At 43.7% G+C, this 14,421-nt stretch overlaps 1 protein-coding gene across 1 annotated transcript; it reads left to right on the forward strand.

Moving 5' to 3' along the window:
• Positions 1–1,167: 1,167 nt before the first annotated feature.
• On the forward strand, positions 1,168–13,602 carry LOC107298820 (methyltransferase-like protein 17, mitochondrial; the record flags this gene model as incomplete). Its single annotated transcript, XM_015828184.1, is given in 8 exon segments — positions 1,168–1,237; positions 3,230–3,383; positions 4,103–4,258; positions 6,890–6,977; positions 7,960–8,045; positions 10,164–10,242; positions 11,198–11,292; positions 13,532–13,602. Coding segments are annotated over 8 exon segments (795 nt in total), but the record flags the coding sequence as incomplete, so codon positions are not given.
• Positions 13,603–14,421: the final 819 nt, after the last annotated feature.

A 14,421-nucleotide genomic window follows, 5' to 3' on the forward strand; every position in this document is an offset into this window, starting at 1 on the left:
AAAAGAAATATAGAAGAGAGGAGCGTTTGCAAATGGGCCTCCTGAATCCTTCCCTATGGATTGGATTTCCAGGAGCACACTGGCCTGGTTTCAAGTTTTTCATTTTATACCCTACACATCTGAGAAGCTCTTTCATCTTTATATATATGTACTTTGAAGTTGTACTTAAAGTCATCCTGAGCTCTTCCACCCATCTGCTGTTATCTTGTTTATTTGTAATTTTCACCTAGGGTCAAAATCCCCCTCTTTGATAGTAGGATTTCTACTCAAAGTGTAAGTTCCTGTGTCCTGAGAACTTTTAGGCAGGAAATATTGAACAAACTTTCTCACACATTTGGCAGTGCATTACTACATTTGTGTTACAGTGTTACATTTGTGTTAAATAGACAGTCTCATATATTGGCATTACATTTCTACAATTATTTTTCTACAATTTTATAAAAGAATAACTTTTACTTCCTTCAGTTTCAAAGTGATGCATCCAGCCCGCAGGCCAGCAGTTTGACATGCCTGCTCTAGGTGTTCACTGATTCGTTGCTTGATTAACTTTTCCAAGATCTTCCCAGGTATTGAGGTCAGGCTGATAGGTCTTGTAGTTTCCTGGATCCTTTTTGTTTCCTTTTTTAAATTTATTGTTATTTATTTATTTATTAAATATATTTATTATTTATTTATTATTATTATTTATTATCTTGAATTATTTCAAAAAGAGTCTTCTTCCTCCCAGATGCAAAGAAAACGAGGAGGGAAACTGATATTTCCCGCCCCCCTCCCGTTTCCTTCGTGCACATCTGTTGAAGAAAAAAACACTTTTTTCGAATTTTCTCCAAATCAGCCTGAAATAAATTGCGCGCTTCTTGCAAATGACGGCCCGGGATATACGGCCTGAAAGTATCAGGTCAACCAATCTGAAAGCCTTATGCAAATAAATCCATTTGCCCGCCCGCGGAAGCTTGTTGATGACGCAAAGGTGGTTCGACAACCAATCAGCCGTTCGGGAAGTATTCTGGCCGCCCCTCCCCCAAGTAGCAAGGCAATGAGAGCGAGATAGACGCGCAGGAACCTTTCTGCGTCTTTCTTCGATCCCTTCCCAAGATGGCGGCCGCGATGAATTTCCAGGGGGCGGGTCTAATATTGCGCCTGCGCGTTGAGCAACAAGTTCCTTCTAAAGATGGCGGCAATGAAACATTTACGAATAGCGGGCGCGCACGCTGGTTTTACTTCTTTAATAGTCAGAGTGAGACTTTTTTATTATTATTTCTCTCTCTCTCTCTCTGTTTGGTCATTCTATGTTATGATTACTGTAACTGCTCAGGCGAAGGGGGAACGGGCGGGCTCCAGTGAGTTTTAATCTGGATTAAAGCGAATGGTATGCAATTCGAATTAATTCAAAAGCAGGGACTCTTAGTCCCAATTACCGGTAATTAGGACTGTACAGATAATAACCGTTAAAAGGGAACAAGCGGTACACACCATGTGGGTATTTCTACCGCAAAACGATGTAGTGAGATAAGGCGAGGTTGTGGCTGATGGGCTTTTTAGTCCATCCTTCAGTGAAGGCGCTAGTTTGGAAGTGATGGCTGAGAGGTGGGGAGACCCCCAATTTGAAAGCAAATCGGCCATGGAAATCTGGTTCACGTCTATTCTTTTTTGAGAAAAGTTGGGATATTAATGTATTAAATAATTATTAATTATAATTATTAATAGTTTCATGAGAACTACTAGAAACTGGGAGACAGTGAGTTCTAGTCCCTCCTTAGGATGAAAGCCAGCCTAGTTCACCTCCGAGGGTTATTATGGGGAAAATAGGAGGTGGAAGGTGTGTTGGATGTTGGCCATCTTGAGTTATTTGTAAAAATAAATAGATACATACCTGAATGATGTTGAGGGTAATCATAAAGGGCTCAATTAAATGTAGGAGCTGTGAAATATGTTAATCTCATATTTCTACCAGCAATCTTGTTCTAATGTTCTTTTGGACTTAGTTATATGCCATGCGTCTTGAGGCAGATGGGTGGTTAAGAAATATGAAATATAAAAAATTATATTGATGGTATGTTTTCAATTATAGTCTAATATTAAAATTGATCCTTCAATTCATAAAACTGAGTAGTTGGTACAGCCTCTTGGAAAAAAAAAAAAAACCTCCCTAAGATGCTCAACCTAGATTTTGATTGATGTTAGCTACCTAGAGACGTGAATTTGAGGTGGACGGCTATGTAACTTGAAATAATAAAAATAAGGTCATTGGTATGTCCAAGGCTATTAGTGCTTCAGATCCAAATTAAGGCTGTAGTAAATGTTCTAAATAAATATTTTGCCATTCAGTGCTTTCAACGAGTAATTATTCTTTTCACAACTTCAGAAGTCTTAATAGTTAATAAGTAGATTTGGGTATGAACTATTTTCAGCCCCAATTTGTCAACCTATCCCCACGCTTTTGCCTGTTAAATAACAATCATCCCAGAAAGGCAATTTCTTATGAGAACAAAAATCAGTTTTAGCTTTTGTTCCAGAAACATAGCAATGTGGCTAGCTGGCTTTAATTCAAGGAATACAGTTATACTCTAATCATAAATAGAACCACCTACAGTAACTTGCTGTGATTTCAAAAGTGCCAAATAATAACGTTCATTATTTCTATTTTAGCAAAGTCAATATGTGTGACCTATGACACATTGGAAAACCAGAAAATTAAAGTCTGCATATTCTTGTGACAGCTGCATTTTAGAAAGAACCTTGTACAGGTAGTCCTTGACTTAACAACCTTTCATTTAGTGACCATTTGAAGTTACAAGCACACTGAAAAAAATGACTTATGACTGTTTTTTACACTTACCAGTATTGTGGCATCCCCATGGTCACATGATCAAAATTCAGACACTTGACAACTGGCTCATATGATGACTGCAGTGTCCCAGGATCATGTGATAACTTTTGCAACCTTCTGACAAGCAAAGTCAATGGGGAAGCCAGATTCACTTAACAACTGTGTTACTAACTTACCAACTACAGTGATTTGCTAAACAGCTGTGGCAAGAAAGGTCATAAAATGGAGCAAAACTCACTTAACTGTCTTGCTTAGCAACAGAAATTTTGGGTTCAACTGTGGTCATAAGTTGGGGACTACCTGTAGTCCTACATGATTTTAGCCATTTTGGGATTTGGCTATCTATGATTAAATCTTAAAACTCTGCTCTAATTTTTTCTTATTTGTCTCCTTGCTCAGAGGTTGGCGACCATTTTTCCCAATGTTTCTCAAGTAGATAATTCTTCAAATTTCCTGAATAACGTTCCTCACCGAAAACACCCAGGCATCCTCCATCTCAAATGTTTGAAGCTTCCGCCTGAATTAGTGCAAGCAGTTTCCTTTTGGGTAGCCCGTGAGTAAAACTCATTAAAGTTTGGATTGTCTGAGTATATTGGCTGGTGTCTTGGTTGAAGGGATGCTACAGGTGGTCCTGGATTTATGACTGGTTGCTTAGCAACCATTCAACATTACAATGGACCCCCCCACAAAAGTACTTTCACAATTCAGATTATAATTGAAATTCCAATGGCTCCCCCCCCCAGCGGTCATGTGATTACATTTTTGGTGCTTGGCCACTGTCCCACATTTATGGTTGTTTGCAGCATATTGCAGTCTCATGATCACAATTTACAATGTTTTTTGCCAGAAGCGAGTGTTTAGTTCCAGTTTCTGGCAAAACAACCCCGTCCATTGCAGGCAATGAGTTTGCTTAATCTCCATTGTGATTTGCTTAAATGCTGCTGTTTCTGAAATTGAAATGACAGGGTGAATTCCGTGATCCTACTTTTTCAGTTTGGAGAGTATTATTTCTCTGTTCTTTCATTTAAATCTTAATCTGGTCCCTCTCATGCAGTACATCTCTCACATGTACCAAATGTATTCAGTTGCAAAAGACATCCATCAAGATATTCTTACATTGAGCACAATTCTATGGATGTATATCCATATAGTTTCATTAGCAACCACATGGAATTGGTTTACCATTGTCTTCTGGGATGCTTTTTAGGTTTAATAGCTATCATAGAGCCCAACTTCTTTGATTTCTGTCATGAGTCTTGTTCTTTCTCCCAGAATCCCTCATACGTGATCTGGAGAAGAAGTCTGAGTCTTTTAGCAACTACCTCTGGAGCCGCAAACGTCCAGTAGAATTTAAGGATCTGCATAGAAAAGCACAACTCCTGGAACAGAAGCTGAGGAAGGATGCAGAAGTCCTGGTCCAGCAGAAAGGTGAAAGTGGGATGTGGATGATAGACAGAAAACCGGAGCAACCACACTTTTTATTTTTTTTATTGAAAATAAGATATCAGAAATATACAGGATAGTTAAAAAAAAGAGATGGGAGAACTGAAAGAAAACTTGAGGAATAGTGATAGCACTTAGACTTATATACCACTTCAGAGTGCTTTACAGCCCTCTCTAAGCAGTTAAAGAGTTAGCATGTTGCCTCCAACACTGAGTTCTCATTTTACCAACCTCAGAAGGCTGAGCCGGTCAGAATCAAACTCCTGGCAGTGAGCAGTGAGTTAGCCTGTAATACTGCATTCTGATCGCTCTGCACCACTACGGAATAGTTAGATATGAAATAATGGGGAAAGAAATATTACAAAATAGTACGATAAACCATTATAACAATAAACAGTTATAATTCTATGTATAACTGTCTAGTGCAAACAGCATTTATGTATGCATGTTTAATACATTTATATGTCTTTTTAATCTGAATTCTATATAAATGAGTCTTGTATTTCTTTGTACTTGTCTATACAAAGACTATGTCTCTAGGCCAGGGGTGTCAAACTCAATTTCATTGAGGGCCACATCAGCATTGCGGTTGCCCTCGGGGGGGGGCAGGTGGGTGCGGCCAGGGTGGGTGTGGCCTACTGGGTGGGCGTGGCCAGCTCTACATCGCTCGCGTCAAGGGTGCCTGTGGGGGCCTGGGCAGGTGTGGGACAGATCTGAGGGTCTCTGGCAGAAGGGGGTGGGACCGGGGCAAGCGCCAAGGCATGGTCCATTTCTTCATTCCTCACAAAGGGTAACACCTCCCCAGCATGCACCCAGGGGGCGGGGCCGACACAACAGGGGCTGGTTCCTTGCTGTTTCTAGACGGCCTTGTGGAGCTAAGACTGAATGCGTTTCAGCATAGATGGCCACCACAAAATTGTACATTGGCTCCCGGCCGGCCAGGGCCAAGGCAGAGGGGGCCGGTTCCCTCACTGTTTCCAGGATGGCTTCGCGGGCCACATGAAACCACTTCGCGGGCCGCATCCGCCCCCCCAGGCCTTGTGTTTGACATCTCTGCTCTAGGCAATCAGCTCACAGGTGACAAGTGCAGTCAGGTCCTCAATCCATTGAGTGAATTGAGCCATTCATTTATATTTCCAATGCTGCAATATTAGCTTTTTGGCCATAGGAAGGTATGCAGAGAATCTGTTACGTTGTCCATGCATTTCGTATATACAGGTACTCATTGACTTACACTGTAATTGAGCCCAAATTTTCCGTTTCTAAGCAAGACACTTATTAAATGAGTTTCCCCCCATTTTATGACCTTTCTTGCCATAGTTGTTGAGCAAATCACTGCAATTATTAAATGAATCATTCTGTCATCAAGCGAATCCATTGACTTTGCTTATTGGAAGCCAGCTGGGAAGGTTACAAATGGTGATTACATAACCAAGGGATGGTGCCGCTGTCATAAATGCATGCCAGTTGCCAAGCGTCTGAATTTTGATCATGTGCACATGGGGGTGTCATGTGTCTGATTAACGAAACACTTAAAAGGACTTTCAGGCATATTTTCTCCTAAAAGCATTTATTAAGGTTACAGAGACGTCAGTACAGCATGGTGGAAATGCTTAGGTCTGGCTTCTTTTCCGTTACGCATATACATTCTAAGCATTCCCCCCCCTTTATTTTGGGGTCATGGTTCACATCTTCCAATCAACTTGGAAGATGTGATTTACTTCCCGTTTCTTTTTCCCGGGCTATCCTTATTCTCCTCCTTTTTTCCCTGTTGCCTGGTTTAACTATAAAAATACTAGACAGTTCTGCATATTGTCAAAGCAAGAATATACAGTATTTGCAGCGTTGACGGGGTGGCGCAACGGCCATAAAGGTGCAAAACGGTCACAAGTCACTTTTTTCAATGCTGTTGCAATTCTGAACAGCCACTAAACAAATGGTTGTCAGTCACGGACTACCTGTAATTCTAAAGAATATTATTCTCCCAAAATTTCAGATTTTGTGGCACAATTTATATAATCAACTACTTTGCACAACTTATACAATCAACTTCTTTCCCCCCCCCAAACATGGCAAATATAGGACGCTGTAGAAACATGTTTTAAAGAAGCACCATCCTTTATTGCATCTCCAACGAAATGCTGTTTTTGTCAGTCTTTTTCTATAAAGATGGAAATCCAATGAATTCGAAATATTAGAATGTTAGTCTTTCCTCACTTCGACAAAATACATGGAGATATTTGCCCAGTTTCTCTCTGTCAAGATAGTTTATCTTATGGAATTGCTGAGCCCCTGCAGAAAAGCTGGGCTCTGACTCCAGCAAATAAAAACAAATTCTGTTGGAAAGTTGATTTTTCAATCAGGATTTTCTCCAAAAAACAGGAATAGAGGGGCCAGAATTCCAACCCACCCCCCATTCCCACCACCATCCTGCTGAGTGGCCTTGGGTTGATCACTGAGTCTTACCTGATCCCACCTCTCAGGGCTGATTGTGTAGATAGACCGGTAAGAGGCTGAGCGATGATGTATACTACACTGTCCTTGAGAAAGGATGAGATGAAAATGTAATAATTTGCAACAATAATCCCAGTACACGTTCTCATACATCTTTCTTAGATAGATCCCTGGATGAAAGGGATGAGAAGGTGAAGCAAAAGATTTTGACTGCTCTTCGTAAAGTCACCTACCACTGGGAAGAGTTGAAGTGAGTGTCTAGAACTCAGGACCCTGATTTCTGGAGGATGACTCAGTTGACCTTTCTTGTTTTAATTTATTTGAATCACAAAGGTCCGTTAGCTTTTCTTTTCATATAGTTTCTTCCTATTATTGTGGTCATTGGTGTTGGTGTTATGATTATTTATATTCTGCCTGATTTCAGAACAACTTTTGGCTGTTTATGCTTAAAAAAATACAAACCTCTTCTTTATACCATATTTTCCCAAAAGCAAGACCTACCCTGAAAATAAGCCCTAGCTTGATTTTTTTGGGAGTGAGCCTAATAATAAACCCGTCTCCAAAAATAAGCCCTAGTTTTGGGATGAGGCACATGTCTAAAAATCAAGCTAGGATGGGGGAGTGGAGCTGCCCCACATGCCCCACACCCACTTACTGTTGCAGCCAAGCCTCCCATGAATCGACACCGGCCTGCATTTCACCACAGCCAAGAACCAAGCTATGGATTGAATCCATAGCTCGGTTCTCGGCTGTAGCGGCCTTTCTGCGAGGCCTCTGACGGCGAAATGGAGGCCGGGGGCGACGCACACAAGCGGCGACAAGCGGTCGCAGTAGAAGTGGGCTGGCTGGGCAGGGCTGTCAGTGCCGCTGCCGCGAGACCATGGAAAAGACACACCTCCCCCACCCCAAAATAAGACCTGCTACCTCTTTTGGAGGCCAAAAAAAAAGCCCGGGTCTTATTTTCGGGGAAACAACAGTACCATGAAACAAAAAGTGGTAGGGGCTCCTGAAGCACTCTTCCAAGGCCTGGGAGAAAAGCCAAGTATTTAGCATCAGGATGAGAGCTACATCACTTTTCATTTTATGCTCTGTACATGTCTGCTATTTGCCTCCATTTTATGGTGCCTATTCTCGTGACCTTAGATGGCTTCTGTTTAGCTGGGAGGGAGGGTGGTGTTTGTGTAACTTTCTGTTTTTGTACTGACCACCATTGCAATTTTTTCTTTCTCAAGATACACTGAAGAGCTCAGCTTTCTGTACATGGTCACCCGGATGGATGCAAACTTTGCAGCAGTGAGCCGAGCTTTCCAAGAAGTAAGTTGCAGCTGTAGCTTCTGGAGGGCAGTGGGCAAGATGACGTAGGGCAGGGCTTTTCAACCTTTTCACCCATTGTACCACTTTTAGGATATGGCAACCTCCGAGTATCACCAGTCACCTAGCAAGGTGTCAAAAACTTGATGACCAAAAATAAAAAAAAGGAAAAAAATGATGAAGTATAGGTAGTCCTCGACTTACAACAGTTCCCTTAGTGTAGTGATGGCGAACCTATGGCACGCGTGCCAGAGGCGGCACTCAGAGCCCTCTCTGTGGGCACACCTGCCGCCGCCAGGTCACGCAGGTCCATTAGGCCAAGGCTTTTCAACCAGTGGTACAGGCACCACCTGTGGTACATTGGCACCTGGCAGGTGGTACGCGACCATCCTGGAAAAGTGGTAGCGGGGGAGGGGAATGAGCTGAACCGGTGACATCACTGCACAAGCCTGAGCGAGAGATGGCTGGAGCTGCAGGGCTGTCAGGGCTCAGCGGAAGCCCCAGGATCAGTGCCGCTTTCCAGCTGATCGACGCTTCTTTGGGGCTGTCAGAGTTCAGTGGAAGCACCAGTGGAAGCTCGGCGCTGATCCTGGTGCTTCTGCTGAGCCCTGAAGAAGCACCAATCAGCTGGAATGTTGCAGCATCTCCAGGGTCTTGTGATTTACATTCAGATGCTTGGCAACTGAATCATATTTATGACGGTCACAGTGTCCCAGGGTCATGTGAAGTGACCAAAACCTGCTGCAACCATCCAGCAGATGGGGGGGGGGATAAAAACCAAACACCCCCCCACCCCACCCCCACTGCCAATCCTAAACAGAAATGCTCACAACAATGAAAACCTCGGACAGGAGGAAGAGCGTCGCTGGGCGGGCAGGCAGGTGTCTTGCTCAGCTGTGGCTTGGGGAGCACTTTTTTCAGTGCCATTGTAATTTTGAACAGTCACTAAGCCAGTGATGGCGAACCTTTTAGAGACCGAGTGCCCAAACTGCAACCCAAAACCCACTTATGCATCGTCAGGTGCCGGGTGGGTGTGGCCCATTGGGTGGGCGTGGCCCATTGGGTGGGCGTGGCTGTGGTAACAGCAGACTGGGTGGGACTAAAAAGTTCAATCAAACAATTCCAACTTTGCAAGATCTTTTTTTTCCTGTGAGAAGTTGAAATTGAACCTTTTTTTGTGTGTGTACACGGCGACGGAGGCCTAAAGCGAAAAGGTTTTATAAAACCCAGCTGAAGGCTTAGGACTGGGGCGATGGCATGCGTGCCCACAGAGAGAGCTCTGAGTGCCGCCTCTGGCACCCCTGCCATAGATTCGCCACCACTGGGATAAGCCAAAATTACTATTGAAATACATATTCATGTTCCAGAACCAAATATAGCTGAGGGTTAGGGTTAGGGTTATACTCAGCTGTATAAATGTGATAGGAAAGGAGTCAGTTGCTTTATAGTAGGTGTATAAGGTCTAGAAGTCCAAAATATTCCTATACTCCCATTAGTTTTGGCCATGAATAATCAGGGTAACCTGTCCTCTACTGTGGATGCTCATTTCTAGCTATTAAAATTGGGATGATATCAACAGGGCCTTTACTGCAGCAGCCTCTCTTTCTTTTGAAAATGAGTGAATGACATCTCTGCCCGACTTAAAGCTTAAGATCGTTTTCAGAATCATGTCTTACCTTATTAAGCTTGACAAATATGATACTGTCCTTCACACTGAGAAAGTGACCCCCTTTTTTTTGTGTGTGTGTGTGTGTGTGTGTGTTTTGCTGGCAGAAATTTTTTTAATTTATTTTTTATTTTTCCAAACTCTCCCCCATACATATACTGTGATATTTATCAGATATTAACATACATTCTTTTTACATTCTTATATATAAGATACTTTAATGAAATAAATGCATACACATGACTTTGGGTGTTGCTCGCCCATTTCCCCTTTCACTGCATCCCTACTCCTTCTTCTCTACCTTCTTTCTCCCTTCCTTCTCTTTCTTCCCTACTTCCCTCTTCTTCCTCTCCTCTCCTCTTCTCTTTCACCACTCTCTCCTCCAACCTTCCTACTTCCTTCTCCCCTCCTTTACTCTTTTCTCTCTCCTCTCCTTTCTTCCCTCTCATCCCTCTTCAGATACAATTCAGGGGTAATGTCCGAGNTTCCAGCCCAAAACTTTGCTAGATTTCGGTTCCGGTACCGGTGCTGTCAGCTGGTGAGAATCCCCTGGAAGAGAGAAACAGCCCTTCTCCACAACGCCAGCAGTGTGGCTTATCTCCCTAATAGAGGGAGTGAGTCCTTAAAATCAAAGGGAAAGAGAGGGGATGGCGATCTTTTGTTGGCTATGGCTTCACCGTAAAAAATTTTTTGAAGGGGCTGAATGCTGCTTAGTCAGCCATTGCACATGTGAACTGAGCAAGTTTGGGTTAGGGATCCTAGTTTTCCTAAATGGGAACATCCTGGCCGTGGAGCATCCCATCTGTTTTGAAGAGGATCATGTGTAGAAATGCTTCCAAAATGGGGGGGAAATCTGCAGTCAGGTCTCCGTAGTCAGTATAAGGGGGGGAACACCGCTAGCGAAAAAGAAGTTCAAGCAATATGTGTATGACAAGTAGTGTTCCATTGGAGAAAGCCAACAGAAGTGGACCTGGTGGGGTATGGGGAGGTAATATGTCTTCATACACTTAAAATTCTACTTTATCTCTCTGAGTGTCTTATCTGTCTACATCAGCGGTTCTCAACCTATGGGTCGCGACCCCATTTGGGGTCGATCGACCATTTCACGGGGGTCGCCAAGCAAGGCTGTCCGCCATTTTTTCCCCCTTTTCCGGCGGGTGCCTTACCTCCCTTGAGCTGGGCCAGCTGGTGGTCGGCCTGCTCCGTCTCTGCCGCTTGCCAGCTACGCCTTGGCTGGCACAGGGGGCGGAACCACGCATGCGTGGCGCTCCCGGGCATGCGTGGTTTAGTCCTCGACTTATGACCGGTTGGGGGTCGCGGCATTAAAAAGGTTGAGAACCACTGGTCTACATCCATCTTTGTCTGTCTGTCTGTCTGTCTGTCTATCTATCTATCTATCTATCTATCATCTATCTATCTATCTATCTATCTATCTATCTATCTATCTATCTATCTATCTATCTATCTAATCTTTGCTTTTTTCTACATCTTAGGGCAGCCCATAGCATTTGGGGCGAAAGCTTGAAGGAATACATAAATGTCGATTGCTCTGTTCCCATGCTGGCCCTGGCAGAGAAGCTGATGCGAGGTGAGATGGGAAGGAAGATATATAGAGTATTTTATTTTCTCAGCTTAAGGCTATATTTTTCCAAGCATAAAGGTTTTTTCCTTTTTAATTTTTAGACTGGAGGGTAACATCTTTTGAATTAGGCCCCCCAAGGTGGTTGCTCATCACACTGTTCTTTGGATTTGGAAGAGATATCCGATTCAGCTGTGTTTATGGAGGAGTGAGTGCTTTATCTTTGTGACTGGGGAAAACTCATGAAGAAATGTATCTCCTTAGAAAGCGAAATCCACATATAGTACTTTCCAGAATGGCTGGGTATCAGATGGCATATAAATTTGCTTAATAATAGTATACATCCATGGGTTAGCACAGCTGGATCATAGCCTTTCCTTGGATATTTCCTGCAGACTCTTCCTGCGGCACTGTTTCTGAGTTTGGTTTTGTCCCTAGTTGGGTGCTGTCTACAGCAGGGCTTTTCAACCTTTTCACCCATGGTACCACTTTTAGGATATGGCAACATCCGAGTACCACCAGTCGCCTAGTAAGGTGTCAAAAACTTGATGACCAAAAATAAAAAAAGGAAAAAAGTGATGAAGTACAGGTAGTCTTCGACTTACAACAGTTCGCTTAGTGACTGTTCGAAATTACAATGGCACTGAAAAAAGTGCCCCCCAAGCCACAGCCGAGCAAGACACCTGCCTGCCCGCCCAGCTGCGCTCTTCCTCCTGTCCGAGGTTTTCATTGTTGTGAGCATTTCTATTGAGGATTGGCAGGGGGTGGGGTGGGGGGGTGTTTGGTTTTTATTCCCCCTGTCTGCTGGGTGGTTGCAGCATGTTTTGGTCACTTCACATGACCCTGGGATACTGTGACCATCATAAATATGAATCAGTTGCTAGGCATCTGAATGTAAATCACAAGACCCTGGAGATGCTGCAACATTCCAGCTGATTGGTGCTTCTTCAGGGCTCAGCAGAAGCACCAAGATCAGCGCCGAGCTTCCACTGGTGCTTCCACTGAGCCCTGACAGCCCCGAAGAAGCGCCGATCAGCTGGAAAGCAGCACTGATCCTGGCGCTTCCGCTGAGCCCTGACAGCCCTGCAGCTCCAGCCATCTCTCGCTCAGGCTTGTGTGGTGCTGCCACCGGTTCAGCTCATTCCCCTCCCCCGCTACCACTTTTCTAGGATGGTCGCGTACCACCTGCCAGGTGGCAATGTACCACAGGTGGTACTCGTACCACTGGTTGAAAAGCCTTGGTCTACAGTGTCAACTTCCACCAGAAACATTTAGTTTCTGGTGAAACTAGAAATATTTTAATTCATTGCAAATCAAAGGAAGACAAAAGAGCAGAGTCCAAAGCATTAAACTAGAAAGTTCACATACTAAAGGTGTCTTGTGCTTCTGCGGAGCATAGAAAAAACTCTGTAGTTCGTATACCAGCAAAAATTGTGCACATGGTGTATATAATTACACATTACCATGTTACATATGGTATCCATATGGTATCCATATTGAAGCAGTGTAATTCTGCTTCCAGATAGACCTGGGTAGGACAGAGCTAAGCACAATGTGGGTTAATCTACCTTGTCTAATCACTGGAACTCTGGTGAGAGCCATCATGGTATTTCATGGCCTCTTCCAAACCTGCCATGAGCTTCTAGTTCAATGGTTCTCAACCTTTTTAATGCCGTGACCCCCCAACCGGTCGTAAGTCGAGGACTAAACCGGTTGTAAGTCGAGGACTACCCAACCGGTCGTAAGTCGAGGACTTTCCCTGCCCGGGAGCGCCGCGCATGCATGGTTCCACCCCCTGCGCCGGCCGAGGCGTAGCTGGCAAGCGGCAGAGACAGAGCAGGCCGACCACCAGCTGGCCCAGCCCAAGGGAGGTAAGGCACCTGCCGGAAAAGGGGGAAAAAATGGCGGACAGCCTTGCTTGGCGACCCCCGTGAAATGGTCGATCGACCCCAAATGGGGTCGCGACCCAAAGGGTGAGAACCGCTGTTCTAGTTTGAGCATTCAGAACTTTTTATTTATTTATGGGAAGTATATTATTGTGATGGATGTTCAGTAGAAAGCATTTCGCTTGGGTAGAATTGGTAATGCTAATTTTCCTGATAGAGATATAATGCTGGTTTGTTCCGTGCACCACCTTTAGTTGTGGTTTCCCTGTGTCCCCTTCCGGATCACCTGTGGATTTCTACCTCTCTCCCATTCACAAACCCCTTTCCCTGTGACTCTACCTGTTGTTTTGTTTTCTTCCTAGGCATCTCTGAATCCCAAGAGCTCTGCTTTCCTGGTGTCTACTTCAGGCAGTTTTCCCCCGTTGGGCCAAAGGTACATACAAGTTGCTCAGCTGCATTCAAAAGAGATTGAGTCCCAGTAGACGTGATGAATATACCATGCCAACACTTGAGGTCCCTGTTAATCTCTGGGCTGGGGATATTTAGTGCAACATTTTCCCTATGGAATCTTTCTAGAACTCTCACAAGAATGTACCTTCCTGACTTATTTACAATCTCCACCCGATTCCATTGTGGCTTAGTAATTGAAACTGATCTAATTTGGGTGCATTAATTTATAGGTTGGAAAGTTTTACTACCGTATTAGAAAAAGTTAGAAACTAATCCACTTGGCTTGGATTAAGAAAAAGGTTGGGTTATATACAGTATATGAAAGAGAGACCTGTTTCCCAATGTACATAGACATACTGACCTCATGTACATATTTTAAATAAATATATCTACCATTAGATATTTATGATTGTGTGTACGTACGTATAATTGCACAGTTGGGAGAGCCATTTGAGGCATGGAGTCCAATAGCACACTCTTTAGTGCCAGAATTATGAGAAAGGAAAGGGAATTGGTAATTATTTCCATGTTTACTTTTCCTCATGGTTAGAATATTTTTCCAATAATCAACCATCTACAGCAGGGATAGTCAACCTTGGCTCTTTTATGACTCGTGGACTTCAACTCCCAGAATTCCTGAGCCAGCATGGCTGGCTCAGGAATTCTGGGAATTGAAGTCCACGAGTCATAAAAGAGCCAAGGTTGACTACCCCTGATCTACAGCAATGTTTTTCAAACGTGGTAACTTTAAAATATGTGGACTTTAACTCCCAGAATTCACCAGCCAACATGTAGAGTGATT

Source organism: Protobothrops mucrosquamatus, unplaced genomic scaffold (assembly GCF_001527695.2).
Source record: "Protobothrops mucrosquamatus isolate PMUCROS unplaced genomic scaffold, P.Mucros_1.0 scaffold4307, whole genome shotgun sequence".
In the NCBI taxonomy this organism is placed as follows: domain Eukaryota; kingdom Metazoa; phylum Chordata; class Lepidosauria; order Squamata; family Viperidae; genus Protobothrops; species Protobothrops mucrosquamatus.